The sequence below is a fragment of the Aethalodelphis obliquidens genome, unplaced genomic scaffold, assembly GCF_003676395.1.
Source record: "Aethalodelphis obliquidens isolate GAN/ISIS:26980383/991018 unplaced genomic scaffold, ASM367639v1 scaffold26, whole genome shotgun sequence".
Classification (NCBI taxonomy): Eukaryota; Metazoa; Chordata; class Mammalia; order Artiodactyla; family Delphinidae; genus Aethalodelphis; species Aethalodelphis obliquidens.
This window is the reverse complement of record NW_020837970.1, coordinates 23,597,801-23,617,559: the sequence shown is the minus strand read 5'-3', so window position 1 is coordinate 23,617,559 and position 19,759 is coordinate 23,597,801. Positions and strand designations below refer to the sequence as shown.

Here is a 19,759-nt window from a genome sequence, read left to right as displayed (position 1 = left end):
ATGTGGATTCATGGATGAGTAAGACATGTCCTCAGTTCTTTTTTTTTAATTGAAGTACAGTTGATTTATAATGATTCAGGTGTACAGCAAAGTGATTCAGTTACATATATACATATATTCTATTTCAGATTCTTTTCCATTATAGGTTATTACAAGGCATTGAATATAATTCCCTGTGCTATACACTAGGTCCTTGATGTTTATCAATTTTATATATAGTAGTGTGTATATGTTAATCTCAAACACCCAATTTACCCCTCCCCTCATCCTCAGTTCTTAATGTGCAGTCTTGCAGGAAAGGCGGGGCTGTCATCAACTACTTAACAATGTGGAGGATGTGCTAGACTCCAGGTGGCTGTACGCTGAGGTTAGGGAGGAAAGGCAGAAGGAACTGCTGTGTAAAGGCCTGGCAGTGGGAAAGCTTCACATTTTTATGGAAAATCCATAGCTGAGCAGAGCTAGAGCATAGCTCGTTAGGGGAAGAAGAGGAACAAGAGATGAGGTTGGACACGTATGCTAAGGAGAGAAGACAGCTTCACAGATCTTGGAGTTTGTGCTCGATACAATGCAGAGGCTGCTGAGATTCTTAGTAAATGAGAGAAACAATTAACACTCGAACTCTTGGAGTCCAGAAGATGGATTAAGTAGGAAGAGACATAAGGCAGGGAAACCAGATAGGAGGCTACCTAAATAGGCAAGGAAGGATGAGGGTCTAAGAACAGAGAGGAGGGAGGCTCCCACACAGTGAGGGATGAGAGAGAGGGAGTAGAGGATGACTAGGGCCTCTAACTCAGATAAGTAGTTACAATCTAATTTTAAAAGACATTAAGTGAATATGATGAACTACTCTTAAAATTTCCTAACGTCTTTTTCTTATTGCTGTTTTGGCTTAAAACCAATATCCCTGGGAGGGAAGAATTCTGCAAACAATATTGCACATTACACAGTGAGTAAAACCATGTCAAATGCTTTCTTTTTCTTTTTCTTCCACATGTTGTTCATTTGTATTCTTTTGTGTACTGTCCATCTCCTTTGCTCAGTTTTCTATCAGAGCATTTAACTTCTAAAAAATTCATTTTTAATGCAGGTATACTGAAGGCTTTTTGTGTTTATGCAGGCAAAACTATCAATCATTTATAGTTCTTGTTGTTAGTATCATGCATATAAAGATATTCCCCATGCCAAAGTCTATAACATACTTCTAGTAAATTTGTGGTTATATCACTTTTATCATGCGCAATTTTATTTATTGTTTGAATTTAATTTATTTAATTTAATTTTATTTTTTATTTTATTTTTGGCCACATTGGGTCTTTGTTGCTGCACGCGGGCTTTCTCTAGTTGTGGCGAGCGGGGGCTACTCTTCATTGTGGTGTGCAGTCTTCTCATTGTGGTGACTTTTCTTGTTGTGGAGCATGGGCTATAGGCACTTGGTCTTCAGTAGTTGTGGCGTGTGGGCTCAGTAGTTGTGGCTCGCAGGCTCTAGAGCACAGGCTCGGTAGCTGTGGTGCCTGGTCATAGTTGCTCCATGGCATGTGGGAACTTCCCGGACCAGGGCTCGAACCCGTGTCCCCTGCATTGGCCGGCAGATTCTTAACCACTGCGCCACCAGGGAAGCCCCTATCATGTGCAATTTTAAATATATAATTGGTATCTATTTTTAAAAGGCACTATTTAAATTAATTATGCAACTTTAATTCGAATGTTCAGGCTAATTGGGAATTGTCCATTCTTTTTTTTTGGGCTAGATATTGTTTTAATGAGAATTATAAAAGACCAAAACCATTTTTTGGCAAACTGCCCTTTTTTTAAACAAATGATTTGCTTTTAATTACAAATACTGTGTAAGACGATGCCTTCTTTTGCAAAACCAATAAGTACAAGAATAAATTTTAAACAGATGTGATTTGTCCAAGATATTTGGGGGGAGGAAGAGAGCCTGACTTTTTTCCAGTATTAAAAAAAAAATGAGTCTTCCCTAAACTTTCAAAGAAAAAGTTTGAAGGTATGACTCAACTGGAGAAAAAAAAGAGAGAAAGACCATCTTATAGCTGCTTTAAATAGCTTCTGATATTCTTCCGATGTTACCTTTCCTTTCCAGAACTCATAACTTCACAAAATAGTTGAATTTAAAATATTTCTAATGAACTGATTAATGGGGGAAAAAGAAAATGAATGAATTCAGAACAACATGAAATAAGATAGTTATTTGCCTTTCTTGGTTTATTTACTTATTTATTTTTTGGTAACAGCTTTATCGAGATATAATTCATAGACCATACAATTCACTCATTTAAAGGGTACACGTCAATGACTTTTAGCATAGTCACAGAGTCGTACAACTGTCACCACAATCTTAGAACATTTTCATCATCTGGGAAAGAAACCTTGTACCAATTTGCCATCACCCCCAGGTCCCTCCTCAGCCCTACACAACCACTAATCTACTTTCTGTCTATACAGAGTTGCCTATTCTGGGAATTTCATATAAATGGAATCATATACTAAGTGGTCCTCTGTGACTGGCCTCTTTCACTTAGTGTAATGTTTTCAAGCTTCATCCACGTTGTAGTATGTATTGGTATTTCTTTGTTTACTAGGTGAGAGAAATAATAGCATGAATTCATCTCCTTTTATTACTGAATAATATTCCGTTGTGTGATTATACCACATTTTATCTATTCATCAGTTTGGGGACATTAGGGTTGTTTCTGTTTTTTGGTTATTATGAGTATTGCTGCTTTGAATACTCATGTATATGTTTTTGTGTGGACATGTGTTTTAATTTCTCTTTCTCTATATACCTAGTAGTGGAATTGATGGGTCATATCTTGGTTAATTTTTCATCCATATTTATACTATACATTCATATTAACAATTCAGATTTTAAAAGGAGTCTACTTTCTGCTATTTTCTCCTGTAAGAGCCCAATAAAAATGGGAACTGGATTGACTCCTTGAGTAAATGTACATATATGAATTCATTTGTTGTCCTTGAAGTAGGTCTCACAGTTGGAGAGGATTTTGGCTTCCTTTCATCCTGGCAGGAAGAATGTCTTCTCTAAGTTCCTTTATGCCTAACACTAGGAAAGGCCACGTCTTTGATTCTGTACCCAAGAGCCTGATATAACAACATTCTCTGAAAACGTCAGTCCGAATGACTTTGAGAGAGTACAGAACGAGAGAATCCGAGGTAAATTGTCTTCTGAGTCCTAAGCAATCTAACAACTTGCTTTTCCCGATCACAAAAGCAGTGCATGCTCAATTTGGAAAATACACAACAAATTAAATAATAATTGCCCCTACTATCTTGCCCAGAGTTAGCCACTGTTAGCTTATTTCACTGGCCCAGTTTAGCTGCAGAATAAGTGTACTGGTAGACTATGGCAAATTACAGAAAAGCTATTTTATTTATTTATTTATTTTAGGTTTAATGTGAGGTTTATTTATTTATTTTTAAATTAATTTTTATTGGCGTATAGTTGCTTTACAATGTTGTGTTAGTTTATACTGTAAAGCAAAGTGAATCAGCTATATGTATACATATGCCCCCTCTTTTTTGGATTTCCTTCCCAGTTCGGTCACCACAGAGCATTGAGTAGAGTTCCCTGAGGTATACAGTAGGTAGAAAAGCTATTTTTAAATAGTCTTAAATGAGAATTTAAAATAAGTTTTTTCCTTTTCATTGCTCTTCTAAAGCATTTTGCAGCCTTAGAACACGCTGTTTCTCAATACAACAGAGTAGAAGCTATCATTTGTTGAGTACACAAATGTGTCAGTTACTGTGTATTTATCAGTGCTAATTCTCACCATAACCTTGTAAAACATTTAGTATAATTGTAGCACTGAGGGCCTACAATGTGCCCAGTGATTTAGAGGCAAACTTTCTATTTATGTAGCTGAGAAAACCAAAGCTCAGAAGAGATGAGCTTGTGCCAGGTCACACAGCTCCAGTGCCACCACTGCAGTGCAAGCCATTGCTGTCATCCCTGGCCTGGGCTTCTATGGGAGTCTCCCCCATTTGTCCCTCTCCAGCCCTTTTCCCCTTAACTTCTAGAGTGTTTTCAATTTGTTGAAAACTAAAGAATACTTGAAGTCACCTGTAAGAAAAAGGATATATTTGATCCTTGGTTACATCAGATCTTCTTAGTCACTGGTGAAGCAGAGTTGAAATTGCTTGTTGTGCTTTTGATGCCCATTTGATCTCTCCGACACTCTGCGAGATAGTAGATTGGGAAATACAGAAAGTTCTTGACATATTGGGGAGTGCAGTCTTTGGTCTTTGATGTCAGATAAACACCAGTGTGGATCCTTGCTCTGTCACCTCCTAGCTATTCATTCAACAATTATTTGAGAATCAGCTATTTGTCAAGTTCTCAGGATGATACAGTGAACGAGATAGGTAATATCTCTGCTTTCATGGAACTTACTGTGTGTAGGGGAGGAAAGCAGAAAATAAATGAGGTTATTAATCAAGCGTGTTATAGAAGAGCAAGGAGAGATTGTGTCTCGTGTGAGACAGCTGTGGAACTGGAAATTACCAAATGATTTCCAATTTTGAGAGACTTGGATCAGGTGGCTTAGAATTAGGTTAAAGAAAATCGATTCTCTGGAACAATCAGTGCCATACATTAACTTTCAGAGGGAGTTTTTTGTATTGCTAAAAGGTTGCTCATCTGGTCTTCTTATGCATATAGAAAACTTGACATCAATTAGTAATCACTAGATAGATGAGAAAGTGAACCTTGCTAAATAAATTAGAGGAGCAGGTAATTACAGCAGAGTCCCAAACGTAGTAGAGAAACAGCTCAATTTTGGTTTTAATTTATCCTCACATCCCTAAATGCCTTACATGGCAGCCTACAAATTACAAATGGAAGAGAAATATATTTAATTTTGCATTTTTTGAGTGCTTTTGAGGATCATAAGTCCTTAATATCCCTTGATTGAGGTGGGAATAGTCTAGGGACAAGTAAATTGGCAATCAATGAATTAAATTCTAAGAGGACAATTCTCCTGGTGCATAGCTACAAATTTCTGGAGCATTTGTGGTCTATACCTGCAGTGTAATTTGTCCTTTGCATTTATTTTTGATATATGTGGCAGTGTCTATAAATACCTCTCATTTCTAGAATAGAAAGAGAGTGAGATATAGGCTGTATATTTGATAAGAATATTTAAATTCTACCTTTTGCACAGAGTCAAGCATTTGCAATTGTGTTTTGTGGTCATTAAGTAAGGGCATAAGTTTCTTTTTAAAATTTATAATAGTATGTCACCTATGAAGAACATTTCATTTAATGAAATCAATATTTACATATTTCTAATAAATTGTGTTGATCTAATACACAAATGTTGAGCTTTTGCATAGTAATTGCAAATCTGCTGAAGGAATTTATCTAGAGAAATCCATATTTGTGTTTTTTTTACTGTAGAAATTATATTTTAGCAGCTTTATGGAGCTGTCATTGATGTATACAAATTTGATGTTTAATGTGCATATACATTGTGAAATGATCACCACAATCAAGCTAATTAACATATCCATTACCTCTACATAGTTACCATTTTGTGTGTGTGTGTGGAGATTTAAGATCTATCCTTTTGCAAGTTACAAGTACACAATAGAGTATTGTTCATATTTGTCTTTAAAAAAATTCTTTCATGATATGATTCATCACTTCCAGATATAAAAGTTTTCAACATTTAGAGGGCATGGGATATTACAGTGTACTTTCTTAAGATGGAAAACAATATCTTCATTTATAACAAGAGCTGGTATTTGTTCAGGACACATTATAATTTATTTTGTTTTGTAATGAACTGCCATTTCTTTGTTCTCTTGTGTTTTTCTATTGTTAATTGGGTCCGTGACATTGTGGTGTATACGTATACGCATATATGCGATTATTAAATTCTATTGAGACAGCTCAGTTTTATACATGGTTTGTACTTTTTGTGATATTTGATTTTATGTGCTACTATTTAGCTATTACAATCTAATACAAATGTGGCCAATTAATTTTCTTTGAAAGCTCCCTGCATTAAAATATGTCTGCTCTTTTACATTTTGATCACAGCCATTGAAATAGCCCCTGAAAGGGACCTTTTATTTTTATATCATTTCTTTTGAAGAATTGGATTTTAATATCCTATCAATACTTGCTTTTTTTCTTTTAATCTGTGAAAATGCATTTAACTTCAACAATAAAATTGACAGCATCCATTTTTATCTTTAATTACCTTTTCAGTTTGGCTCTCCAAGGCTCACAGCAGAATTTATCACCAAGCCATAATGGAAATGCTGAATGGAAGATTCAGAGAATCTGCCGAGCTCTGAATTTAGCTCAGTTGACCCCGTTATAAAAAAGAAAAGTGAATAGCAACATTGACATAAAAGACAACTCATTAGGTCATACCACTTGCAAACGACAATGTTTATTTTTGATTCCTCTTATTTATTTGGCCCCCTAATTCCCTTCTCGTGTGCTCTTTTTTAAACTCCAAAGCACCAACTCCCCTCTGCTTAAGGGTTTCGTAAGTGCAAAAGCACATCAGAGAATAACTGCCACACAAACAATAATAGCTGCCAGCTATTGAACACTTGGGCCCTGCAGCTGAATGCTCGCTTTACCAGCTTTATGTCCTGCCAGGCAGCTTTTAAGGCTCTGGTTTAAAGATTAGGGATGGGGTCTACAGAGAGAGATTCAGTTTAGTTTGAAGTCAGGCCACCTGGGTTTGAATCCCTGCTCACCATTTTCTACCTCACTAGCTCAGAGATCTTGGGCAAACTACTTCACATGCATTTATTCATCCAACAAACATTTTGAGCATCAACTGTGTGCTCCATATACTGGGCACCCACCGGTGGATACCAGACACAGCTGTTGCCCATCTGGAGCTAATTTTCTATAGGGGGAATCAGGCACACTAAAATTATGTCATTAAAAATTGTGACAAATGTGGTGAGGGGAGGGGACAGGGCACACTGATACAGAGTAATAGACAGAGGGAGTGGAAGACCCAGCTTAGGTTGGTTTGTCTCTCAAGAGGTGATAAATAAGCTCAGTCCTGAAGGAGGAGTAGGAATTAGGCAAAGCGGGGGAGGAGGAAGGCTGGGGAGGGAACAGGGCAGGCAGAGGGAGCAGTTCATGTCAAGGCAGGACCATGCTGGCTGGTTCCAGAGACTGAAAGGGGCCAATGACCCAGGAGCATGGTGTGTGCGTGCGGGGTGGGGGGGACCTGTCAATGCAGGCAGCAGGGGCCACTCTAATGGGTGGCAAGGACTTGGGATTTTGTTTGTGTTTTAAGACGATCACTCAGGCTGCCCTCAGAATGTGCTGGAGAGTGCAGGTGGAGTCTCAGCTAGAGATAAGCATGGACTTGACTATAGTAGTAGGAGAGGAGGATTAAGATATGGATTCCAGATAGGTTCAAGGTAAACAGCACTTAAGGTTGAATTAGACTTGGTGGGTGAAGCAGAGGGAAGAACCAATGATGACCTCCAGGTTTTTCGCTTGAATAATTAGTTGGATGGTGGTACCATGGATTGAGATGGGGAGACTAAGGGAACAAAACGTTTTGGGACATAATTAACTGACATGTCCAAGTGACGATGATGTCACATACACACAGCGTTGAGACAGAGACCCAGAGTTGAGATTAGCACCTGAGTGTGAATCTGGTCATTGCCAGTATGTGGAAGGTATTTAACGCCAGGGAAATGGATAAGATCACAGAAGTGGGGGGAGTAGGGTGGAGGCAGGGGCAGAGTGTACAGAGAAAGAGATAGGTCCCAGATTTCAGCCTGTGGAATTCCCAACATGCGGAGTCTGGGTGAAAGAAGAGGAACCTGCCAAGAGCAGTGAGAAAGAGAGGTCAAGACAAAACAAGGGTAATAAAAGTACCACACTTCTAATACTGCTGGAGTTTAAATGTGCTAGTATATTAAGAAGTGCTTAGATTATTGTATTCTTCCACTACCTAGCAAGGTTAATATGATAATTATTATATTCCACTTTCTATGGCAAGGCACTGACTCGCTAGTGAGTATTATAAAGATGAATAAGACATAGACTCTAAGCCTAGGACCTCATCATCTAGTAGAGGACATAAGATGTATAGAGAAATGGACCCAAAGATGGAACGTGGTAAGTGCTGTGAGAGAAATAAAAGTGTTCTGGAAGTTCAGAGAAGGCAGAGGCTGTGTCTGGTGGGGGAACCAGGCTAGGCTTCAAGGGGCAAGCAGCATTTGAAATGGGTCTTGAAGAAAGGGTGGGTTTGGATATTCAGGGAAAGGGAGGAGTAGGATGGGCAAAGGCAGGAAAGTGTAACAAAAATTCCATAATCTTCAGAGGAAATGTGGTGTCTGGGATATGGGTGCACTGTAGACTGTATGACAGTCCCTTTGGTCAAATCTCAGAAAGTTGGTAGACAGATGCTACTTTAGGGAACCTTTGTAGGTGGTGGCCACAGCAACAGCACCAGTTTTCATTGTCATTTGATCAGCCAGCATTTCCTAGCAGTGTGAAAACGCCTGTTATCAGAGTCAGGTGCTGCCACCATATCCAGCAACCGAGAGTAATTGGTGTATCATTCTAGAAAAAACCATCCAAGATGCATACATTATATTCTATAATTATTTGCTTGGATTTTAAAGTGCCCAACAAATTACACACTTTACCTTTCACTTAAGAACAGTAACAAGTATTATTTTTTCACAGATTATGTAAATAACTTGTTCTCATGGTCATTTTTTAAAATAATTTTACCTCTTTAATCATTTTTTAAAAATTATTTATTTATTTGTTTATTTTTGGCTGCGTTGGGTCTTCATTGCTGTGCGCGGGCTTTCTCTAGTTGCAGTGAGCAGGGACTATTCTTCGTTGCGGTGGACCACAGCTCGAACCCATGTCCGTGCATTGGCAGGCAGATTCCTAACCACTACACCACCAGGGAAGTCCGTTCTCATGGTTATTGATGTAACACTCTGGGGAGACCTAGGAGTCCCAATTATGCTTGCCATGGCTCAGCTAACAGCCATTTAATTCTATTTTTTCCACTGACAGGTGCTGTGACCTTCAACAGTTATTCAACCACTCAGTTTCAAATCCCCTAGCTGTAGAAGCAGAATAACACTTTACTTTCTCCAAATACCGTTAGGGTGAATTGCATAAGTGTCTACATGCCCCATAAATTCTTCAGAGCAAAATAGAAATAAGGGACGATAAATACTGTCTTTCCTTCCTATGTAGAAGTGTAATTAGTGACAACCTGGTTATCATTTTCTGTGGCCCCTTTCTTTCCCTAAGTCCAGCTTAAGCAGACTAGTTTCAATGGATATTGGTTCCATTTTCCTGGTGGTACTTAGTTGGGGAAAAATGTCTTAACTAATTTTCACCTTTGGATTCTTTGCAACCAGGTTTAGTTTTTAAACAGATTCAGAGTCTGGAGCTTGGAGTGATACTTCTGCTTACAAGGAGTCTTAGAGGTGTCAAATCCATAAAGCTTTCTGTGAAGAATCAGAGAAACGCACTGTCATTGAAGTTTAAAGATGATTTGCCTGAATCTCTTCAGCCAAATGAAGCTTTCTAATCAATTATGAATAGAAGGGATGAAGTGTATGATCTAGTGCGATCTGAGATGGAATTCTAGCAATCATTGTCAATCACCATCGGAGTTGCTAGTGTCAGCGGCAGATGGAGTCACTAATATTTGCTGACGTTAACTGATGGCAGCATGGAGGGCGTTGTCCACATTTGAGACACCTGCAAATCATTTCTGTGGATGGCTTGAATGAGTGTCAGAGCTGGACCTTCCAAGTCCTCTAGCTTATCCTCACCCTTTTAAGGATGAAGAAATAGGCCCAGAGAGGGAGGGTGACTTGCCCAGTGTCGCCTCGCTGGTCTTCTGTTGGGGATCACTTGGCTCTCATAACAGCCTTTTGAGGCAGCAAGCTGCGACTGGTATTTACCTCGCAAGGAGGAATTTAGTGGGCAGCAGTGTTGAGTGGAGAGAGCTTCAGCCAGGAGCCTAGGAGTAAGTGCCCTTCCACTATGTTTCAGCCTCCCGCCTGTTTCCTTTGCGTCTCTCATCACAACTCAATAACTTTATTTATGTTTACTGGTTTTCTGTCTGCTGAGAGCGGTCTCTCTGTCTGGTTCCCCTCTTGGTGCTGGGCACGGAGCAGACATTAATTAATGGTAGTTATCATAGGTATGCAGCGGCTTGCCCAAGGTCACTCTGTGGTTAGACTAAGGACCCGCCTGTGATGCCATCCTCTGGCCTTGCCCTTCCTGGGACTCTGAGCTCCAACATCTCAACCGCCAGGTGTCGGGCCTGGAGGCGGGGCCAGAGTGGTGAGGAGGGGCCAGGTGTGAAAAAGGCGGAGCTAGAATGGATAGTGTGGGGCCAAAACCCGGGCCTGGGGAACGACTGGGCGGAACGGAGGCGGGGCTATGAGTAGGAGGGGCGGGGCCAGAGACGACGAGGCGAGGCTGGGCGGAACAAGAGGTGGGCTGGGCGGAACAAGAGGTGGGCGGGGCGGGGTTTGGGCGGGGCTAGGCTTCCTGAGCCTCTTCTCGCGCCCAGAGCCCGCCCAAATCCGGCGGGCAGTGAAGGCTACCCCGGCTCCAGCTGAGGAGTCGGTCAGCCCCTCCGCAGCCGCTGCTAGCCTTTGGCTCCAACCCACACTCCCGGCTCGGTCCCTCGAGTCCGCGTTGCCCACGTGGCCGTCGCGAGGCGGCTCCCTGCATTCCCGCGCGGGTCCCGGGCGATGGCTGCGCTGGGGTCGGAGCGCAGGGTCCTCAGCCTCGGGCACCGCCCGCTCCACTTCCTCCTCGTATTTCAGCTGGTCGCCGGGCGCTGGGGTCCGGAGGGCGCGGCAGGCGGCGTGCCCGGAGGTGAGCCTGGGCGACGGATGGCGGTCCGTGGGTTCGTCCTCGGAGCGGGCGGCGGGGCTCAGGGCCGCCGGGGTGCGCCGGGCGGGGACCGCGGGGAGGCCGGGGCAGCTTCACGCCGGTGCCCGGAGAGCCGCGAGGCTGCGGCCCGCACCGAAAATCTTGTTATACGGAGGGCGGTTATATTTTTCTCCTGGGGGTTTGGGGTGAGGTTTCAGTTTAAATGCTCAGATGTGTTCATTTAAATGCAGAGAAAAGGCCTCTTTGAATTTTGTTCCACGACCCGCATCACTGGAGACTGCTGTGTACTTCGATACAACTTTTTCAATAAAAGATGCTGTCGTTATCCAGCAGGGCTTTCCTTCCTTGGTTTCAGCTGGGCTTCCCACGTAGTTACTTTATTCACAGGCAACTATGAAGGCTCCTTGGACTTAATACTAGGGATTAGGATTTGATCTTCTACCCCTTGGCCCCGTCCTCCTCCCCTACTCGCCCCTTAGCATTTGAAATCTTCCCTTTTGCCCGAAGATGAAACATGTTAGCTGTAGAAGGCTGGGCAGAGGGCTAACCATTTGCATCCTAAATTCCTCCCTAGCGTCTTGGAATAGAGCTTTTCCCCAGCCTTCTCTATTTCAAAATGTTGTGGACAGGAATAGAAACAACAAAAGAAAATGCTTAGTTCTTTTTAAAATTCAAAGCTTCAGAAAGTTTGAGTCTGCCCTCTCAACACCTTGAAGAAAAATACTACTACTTATGGAGCACCTATGGTGTGATCTAAACATAGAAAAAGTAAGACTCCTTTAAGCAAGAGGTAAAAGCTGAAGTTCACTACACCAGTATTTCAAATTTTATGAGTGAGGAAACTTTATTTGGGTATAAGCAGAACCTTTTCTTGTCTTTCCTTCCTTAAGGTTTTTAAACTCTGATTCCTGATTCTAGGAAGTGATAATCTTGAAGACTAGAATTATTTATTGCAGGGTGTATTGCTTAACGAAGACTGTAGAGGAAGAACGTGGAGGATGATTTAAACAAATAAATCCTGTGCAGAGAGAGTCATAGTTTAACAGAAAGAAAGGAATGTGATTTTGGAGCCAGGCAAACCTGGGTTCAAATTATAACTCTGGTGTATCTTGACTTGGACAAGCTTGTCTCAGCGGTCCTCCTTCTTTGAAAAATGGGGATAATACTGCTTACCTCTGAGTCATTTTCAGGATTAAATAATATGTGTGAAATGCCAGGCACTCTGCCTGGCACTCTAGAAAACAGTAGTCTCTACTCCTTTTGGTGAAAGTGGAACTTCTTTCATCTGTTTTAATATAAAACATTGTAGCCAAGATTAAATGCTGTAAATAGCTATCTGTTCATGCTTGGTGTACAGTGTTACATCCAAACAATCCGAGCTGATTAATTCCTTCCTGCCCCCACTCTTCTTAGTGAATACCTCTCTTATAATAACCATCTTGTTGGATTACATTTATATATTTTTTTCTCTTGGTCCCACATGAGCTCCTTAAGAACTGTGATCTTATGTGTATCTTTGTATCTCTAAAACCTAGCGTATTGCAGCAGTCCAGTAAATGTTTGTGGATGAATGAATGGAACAGTAAGATCTCTCTGGATATCAGTTTCCTCATCTGTAAGAGGAGGGATCATGAAAAGCTTCCCTCTCAGCCTCTAAAATGCCAGGATTCTGATGCTCTTAGTAAGTGATCATTTGAAGAACAAAGTGATGTTGGAAGAATGATGGAATTGCACACTTGCTCCTAATTGTTAATATGCTTTTGTGTAAAACTGCTGAAGTACTGTCTGGAATTGGGAGACCTGTCATTAATTTGCTGTGTTTCCTTGGGCATATTGCTTGACCTTGCTGAACCTTTAGTTCTCCATTTTTAAAATTAGAAGGTGGTAGTGGATGGATTTCAGGTCCTTCCAACTATAATTAATTTTATATTTTATTGTTTTCATATTCATCTCAGGATCTTAATAACTCTTCTTTGTGGTTTTCTGTGAGCAATCTCTAGGAAAAGAAAATGTCTAATCTGCCAGCAGCCATACTTATTTGGCTGGTGGAAGGTTACAGAGCTGTGAAAGATACTCAGGAGGCAATTTTGTCTGTATTAAAGTATAGATAATTAACCTAGTATATTAAGATAATACGAGCCTTTTAAACTGACCTGACCATGATTACAAGAGTGATTTATGGAAATTAGATAGTCATTAGTCAGTTATATTTCTTAGCTGTGTAGTTGTGTGACATTTTCAATGGTTGAAACTTTATTATTAGTATATGTAGGGGCTGAGTTCTGTTTCATTCAAAGGAAAATAAAATAATTATTTCATAGAAAATGAGAGTTATGAAAGATTCTTTTTCTTCTCACCTTTAGTCATTTTCATTAACATCTTAAGAAGCTAATAGAAATACACATATAGCGACTGTCCTCTCTACTTTTGTTATGATTATATCCAAAAGAGTATCTGGATGCCTTATGTAAGGATATAAACTTTTCATGCAGTTTAATTTGAAATTAAAAATTATTTTTGTTTCCTTGCAAATACTAAGTATGCTTTATGAGCTAGACTAAGCACCTGGAAGATAGGGTTTTATTTATGTATCTCCTGAAACGTTTCAGACAAGTTTGTAAATGTAGCTTATGGATGGAACTTCAAAAAGGTTTTCAGTCATTTCTCAGAATAGGGTTTTTTTTAACCAATAATCTACAAATTATATCTAGTAAGTAATTTTTATAATTAGGATATGAGTTTTTAGCACAGTAATTTAAGTACAAAACGTTTTTCTTCTAAAAGCATTATTTTTCTCCCCTAAGAATTGCAATTAAATTCTTTCAGATGTAATTTTAAGTTTAATATTAAATAAGCATGTCTTGATGATGAGAGTTGGTAAATACTGGAATAGTTTTGGAAAAAATTTACAATTTGTTTCTTTAGAAAACTGCTCTCCAGAACAGCATAGGTATCGTTTTATAATGACAATATAAAACTAGTCTGCTCTGTTACTAAAATTTTAATTTAAATGTTCTGTTTCCATTTTGGGGAAGGATGATATTATTTCTCCTGTGTTTAATTCAGTGACCCCATGTTCTTTTCTTCTAAAGAAGAATTATAAGATATAGCCTTTTACCAATAAAAATAGGAATTAAATATGAATATTTGAATTCTGACAAAAAGGACAATATGAACTTCTGATATTTCTTTTTATTTTACGATCAACAGTGTATATATGGGGTTGGGCAAAACTGCTTTTCCTCTCAGTCAGCGCTTCTCAACCTCTGACATTTGGGGCCAGATATTTCTTTGTTATGGGAGATTGTCCTTTGCCTTGTAGGTTGTTTGGCAGGAAGCTTGGCCTCTATCCACGAGATGCCAGTAGCAGCCACCAAAAAATACCTCCAGATATTGTCAAATGGGCTTTTGGGGACAAAATTGTCTCCCTCTTCCCCCACCCTTGAGAATCACTGCTCTAAGTCTTGTAGACCAGGGCTCCTCAAACTTTAATGTGCACAGGAATCCTCTGGGGATGTTGTTATAATGCAGGCACTGGTTCAGAGGTGGGACCTGAGGTTCTGCATTTCTCACAAGGCCCCGGGTGATATAGATGCTGCTGGTCAGAGTACCACACTTTGAGTAGCAAGGTTGTAGACAGTTTCCCATTCATATGAATTGGATGGATTTTTAAGAGGATCCAGTGATAGTAACTATGGAAACAGAGAATTTACAATGAACTATATAGCCCAAACAGGATAAGGCCAATAGAAACTAAGCACTATCCCACCAGCCTAACAAATAGAGCTGTCTTCCCATTTCCATGTTTCCTTCCAGTCCCCACTATTCATTCATATTTGGACAATCCTAAGGAGGAAATTTGCAAGAGTCTTTTTTTTTAATATTTTAAGTTTATTTATTCATCTTATTTATTTTTGGCTGCGTTAGGGTCTTTGTTGCTGTGCGTGGGCTTTCTCTAGTTGTGGAGAGCGGGGGCTACTCTTCGTTGTGGTGCACAGGCTTCTCAGTGTGGTGGCTTCTCTTGTTGTGGAGCACGGGCTCTAGAGTGCAGGCTCAGTAGTTGTGGTGCACCTGCTTAGTTGCTCCGCGGCATGTGGGATCTTCCTGGACCAGAGCTCGAACCCGTGTCCCCTGCATTGGCAGGCGGATTCTTAACCACTGCGCCTCCAGGGAAGCCCTGCAAGAGTCTTAATCAAGGTCACACAGGCTGTAGTGAACTGAGGCAACTTCATGTTCCATCGGGTGTTTTAGTTCATGACACTGTAAATATATTAGCTCATAATACATATTTATTGCCTGTTGAGAGGTGTCAAATTACGATAGTGAACTCTGCATTTATTCAATCTGATGGTGCTTAAACTTTTAAAGTGTGCAAGTTGTCTCTTCTTGAAAACTATTGCCTGGACCTAAATTTAACACTGCCTAAGGTCATTTTCTTACTGCAAGTGTTCTGAGAGGGCAAGATGTTAAATTAGGTTTGCTGAAGCGTATCAGTTACAGAGAAACTTTATCCGATAATTCTGTGATAAAAATCAATAGAAAATATAATGAAAATCCTAGAGTGAAAAAAAAACCCCTCTGCATTTCATCTGTAACACTTAAAATAATGACTGGTAAGCATACCTATTTGCCACATTGAAAATGTTGGATATAGTATGCATTTCTTCTCATTTACAAAATGCTTGGTTATGTTCACTTTTTTATCTTGCTATTGCTTAAAATAGCCCTCCTAGCACTGCTGCAGAGAGGATCTTTAAAAAAGGTATACAAGACACTTTTTGTTAACTTAAAAAACATACAAGCAGACTTGTAGGGAAAGATTACTCCAGGAATGCCTTAATTATGAATTGAGTATATATAATATATGTCACTGTTACAAACCTTTTAGATACGTTATCTTATTTCTTCCTATGGTGACCTGTAAAGGAGAAAGGGAAGGCTATTGGCAGTAACCAGCAAAATTTACAACATGTATACCTTGACTCAGCAGTTCTACTCCTGCGAGTTGGTGTCATAGAAGTCCTTGTACAAGGATGTTAACTACAGCATTTTTCCACTGTAGCATGGTTAGAAATAACCAAAAACTAAAGACTGTATAAATGCCTACCAGTGGTGAAAGCTTACATAAATTATGATACACCCATAACCCAGACCGCTTTGCGGCTTATGAAGAAAGTGAGATGGATGGGTGTACATTGACCTAGAGAATTGAATGACAGAAGCAAGTCACAGAAGTTAAAAAGAAAACATTTGTTCTTCCTCTGTGTGTGTGTGTATTTTAAGATGTGTACACAACAGACTTAACAGTGGTTAGCCTTGCAGGAAGGGAGATGAGGAGGAGAGGGAGATTTCCTACTCTTAATGTGCTTTTGGTTGGAATCTTGACAACGATCATACATTACTTTTGTCACTAAAGTATTACTTTTCTTAAGATTTTTTAAAATGTGGACCATTTTAAAAGTCTTTACTGAATTTGTTACAACATTGCTTCTGTTTTTTATGTTTTGGTTTTTTGGCCACGAGGCAAGTGGGATCTTAGCTCCCCAACCAGGGATTGAACCCGCACCCCCTGCATTGGAAGGCGAAGTCTTAACCACTGGATGGCCAGGGAAGTCCCTAAATACTATTTTGAGAACAGAAACAAATCTGGGTTCTACTTCTACATCTGCTGCTTACTAGCTACTGTTGTTAGACCAGTGACTCTCAACCAGGGGCAGTTTTGTGCGTCCCTCCCTCCCCGCCACCAGGGGATATTTGGCGATGTTTGGCCATGTTTTGGGTTGTCACATTGAGGGGGTGGTATATGCAGTGGATGGAAGCCAGGGATGCTGCCAAACATCCTGTAGTGCACGGGACAGCCAGCCCCGTGTAACAAAGAACTATCTAGCCCAAACTGTCAATAGTGTTGAGTTGAGAAATTCTTTGTTAGACTTCAGGGCTGCAGCCATGTTCACATATGCAGGGGGTGCCCTTCACATTGTGGGGTGTTCTCGGCATAGCCATACAGTTTATAATTATGATATGATGAAAGTAAATAAATATACAAACTTGTCCCCAGGAAGGCAGGCACCAGAGTTTTCTGCTTTACCTCTAGCACCTAACAGAGGCTGGCATGGGACGCAGGCACTCCACAATTGTTGAATGAATGAATGAGCTAAACTAGGTATTACATGTTAGGCTCTAATATACTCAGGTTGTAGCAGATGCTAAAGATTTAAGAAGAATTTATGGAAAAAAATTAAAATTATAGCAGGTGTTGTCTGTTAATTTATCTTTATCTAAAGATGGGCAAAGGACTACTATTATTCATGTTTAGCTGCAGAACACCTTGGCTGACTTTTTTCAATACTTTTTGATAAGAAAATCATGATTCTTCATGGAAGAATGCCAATAGAGGACACTATTGTGTCTTATCTTCCTAGAATTGGTTTTAAAAATCCTTATCTGTTTAGCTACCTACCGAATTTAGTGGAACAAACTTTAAAAAGAATTTTAAACTACCTTAGACACTACCTGACATAGTGAGATAATGTACTTTTTCATTTTTTTCCGCATAACAGTGAGGCAGCAAAGCAGAAGTTATCCTTTTTATTAATGTTTTGTGGTGGAAAAACTCACACATACACAAAAATCCTCAAGTATAACAAACTGAAGAGTTCTTGCCATTTAACAGTTTTCAACATTTTGCCAACAGATATCCTTATTTCTGTAAATTAGAAAATGGGGGGGATTCCCTGGTGGCGCAGTGGTTAAGACTTTGCGCTCCCAATACAAGGGGCCCAGGTTCGATCCCTGGTCAGGGAACTAGATTCCACATGCATGCCAGAACTAAGAGTTTGCATGCCACATCTAACTAGCCCACTGGACGCAACTAAGGAGCCCGCAAGCCGCAACTAAGACCCAGTGCAACCAAATAAATAAATAAGTAAATATTAAAGAAAAAGAAAAGAAAATGGGGACATATGGAATTTAACACCTATTTAGTGGTGCCAAGTGTTCAAATTATGGTTTTCAGCTTTGCGGTTTTGTGCCGTTTCTTAATCATCATACTAAAATTAAGGATCAAGATTACATTTCTTTGAAAATATATGTGGTTTCAGTAAGTGACTTAAACGTGAAATTTCTTCGATAAGTCATTCTTTTAATTCCTCAAACCTGAGACAATACCAGAGTAATGATACTTGGAGTTACAAATGGATTTGTAAAACCCAAATTTAAATTTCTCAGAGTTAATGGCAGTATGTATATTTGCACTTTTTACGTATTTAATTTAGTTTTTCTCTTGTATTTTTACTACTTCAGAAGAATTGCCCATTAATTATTTTTATTGTTGTTCTTGTCCTATTTTCAGTGTGCTTCACAGTTTGGTTCTCTTTGTTTTTCTGAGATATGTGATTCATGTGCTGTTAGTAGGTTGGTATTCTACTTATTGTTACTAACTGTAAAGGATATAGACTTGAGGAGAGCTATTCACTGAACTGTCATTGCACTGTGTTGAGAGTGCCCGATGCCACAGACATGTTATGTTCTTCCTTCTTTTTTTTGCAAGGTCCTGTTGTCTAGATTAATCTGTAGGTAGATGATCTTTTTTGGGCTATCGTGGAAGTTTTAGGTAGAAATCAGTAGCTCTGCAGGCAGTGATTGCTTTTGTGGTAATATTTTTGTGTGTTTGCCTTTTGAGGTCTGTCAGGTATCATTACTTTAGCAATCATATATGGACTAATAAGAATGACCCTGTGGGGGCATTTATAGGAACAATTTTATTTAATCCTCACAATAACCTTATTAGGTAGGTATTGTTTTAGACCAGTTTTACTGATGAAAAAACTAATATGCCAAGAGGTTAGGTAACCTGCCTTCAGGTCAGACAGTAAGTATTAGAGGCTAGATAGAACCCAACCTGTGGACTTAAAATCCTGAGTTCTTAGCTAGTATGTTATATTAACTCTCTTCATATTCAAATCTGAGTAAGACAAGGTCTCTCTAACTGCAAGAAGCTGTCTAGTGACTCGTAATCCTTAACAGCAAAATTGTGTATCTCTTGTGACAGTTGCTTTCACAACCAATGTTGAAATTCTGAATTATTACAGATAAATGGGAATCATCAGATGGTACTGACTCCTTTACCCATTCATATATTCATTCAACAAATGGAGCATCTACTATGTGCCAGTATGTTGCTGGGTGATGGGGTTATGATGGTGAATAAAACACATTACCTGCTGCCATTAGTTTGCACCACAGTGGGGAGGACAGACTTTAATCAGATACATCCAAGATTGTATAATTACACCCCAGATAAGGAACACGGTTCTCTGCAGAGGAACCTAATGGAGACTTTGGGGGCAGGACAGAGTCCTGAAGAAGTTGAGATTTGAAGGATGAGTAGGAGTTAGCTAGGTGAAGGGGAGGGAGGACATCTCAGAAGGGAAGAAGAGTACTCCTTACAGGAGGGAATAGTGTTGTGTGTTTGAGAAGCTGAACTGGCCATGTAGCTGGAGAGAGCAAAGGGGGGAGGCTACAGGGGACAGATCGGGCAGCGTTTGGCCTTAAGGATTTTGGTCTATCTTAATGGAATGCTACAGAAGGATTTTAAGCCAGGGTGTAATATCAGATTTGTGTTTTGAAAAGATCACTTGTGTATCAGTGCAGAGAACCAATTGGAGGGCGCTAAGAAATTGCATGGACACCACTTAGGGCAGTAGGCTTGCCCTTGTCCTGATGAGAGATGCAGATAGCATGTTCTAGGATGGTGGCCATGAAGCTGTTAAGAAGTGGATGGATTTGAGAAATATTTAGGAGGTAAAATCAATAGTTTCCTTGTGGATTGGCAATGCAGGT

The 19,759-nt window shown here is 39.9% G+C and overlaps 1 protein-coding gene across 1 annotated transcript in view; it reads left to right on the top strand.

The window, feature by feature from the left end:
• The first annotated feature begins 10,598 nt into the window (after positions 1-10,598).
• The window catches only part of CHRNA5 (cholinergic receptor nicotinic alpha 5 subunit), a 75,789-nt gene continuing 66,628 nt past the window's right edge, over positions 10,599-19,759 (top strand). The window contains exon 1 of the mRNA XM_027123722.1: positions 10,599-10,900. Within this exon, the coding sequence (XP_026979523.1) occupies positions 10,774-10,900 (127 nt within the window). The 5' untranslated portion in view covers positions 10,599-10,773. The remainder of the gene's footprint in view (positions 10,901-19,759) is intronic.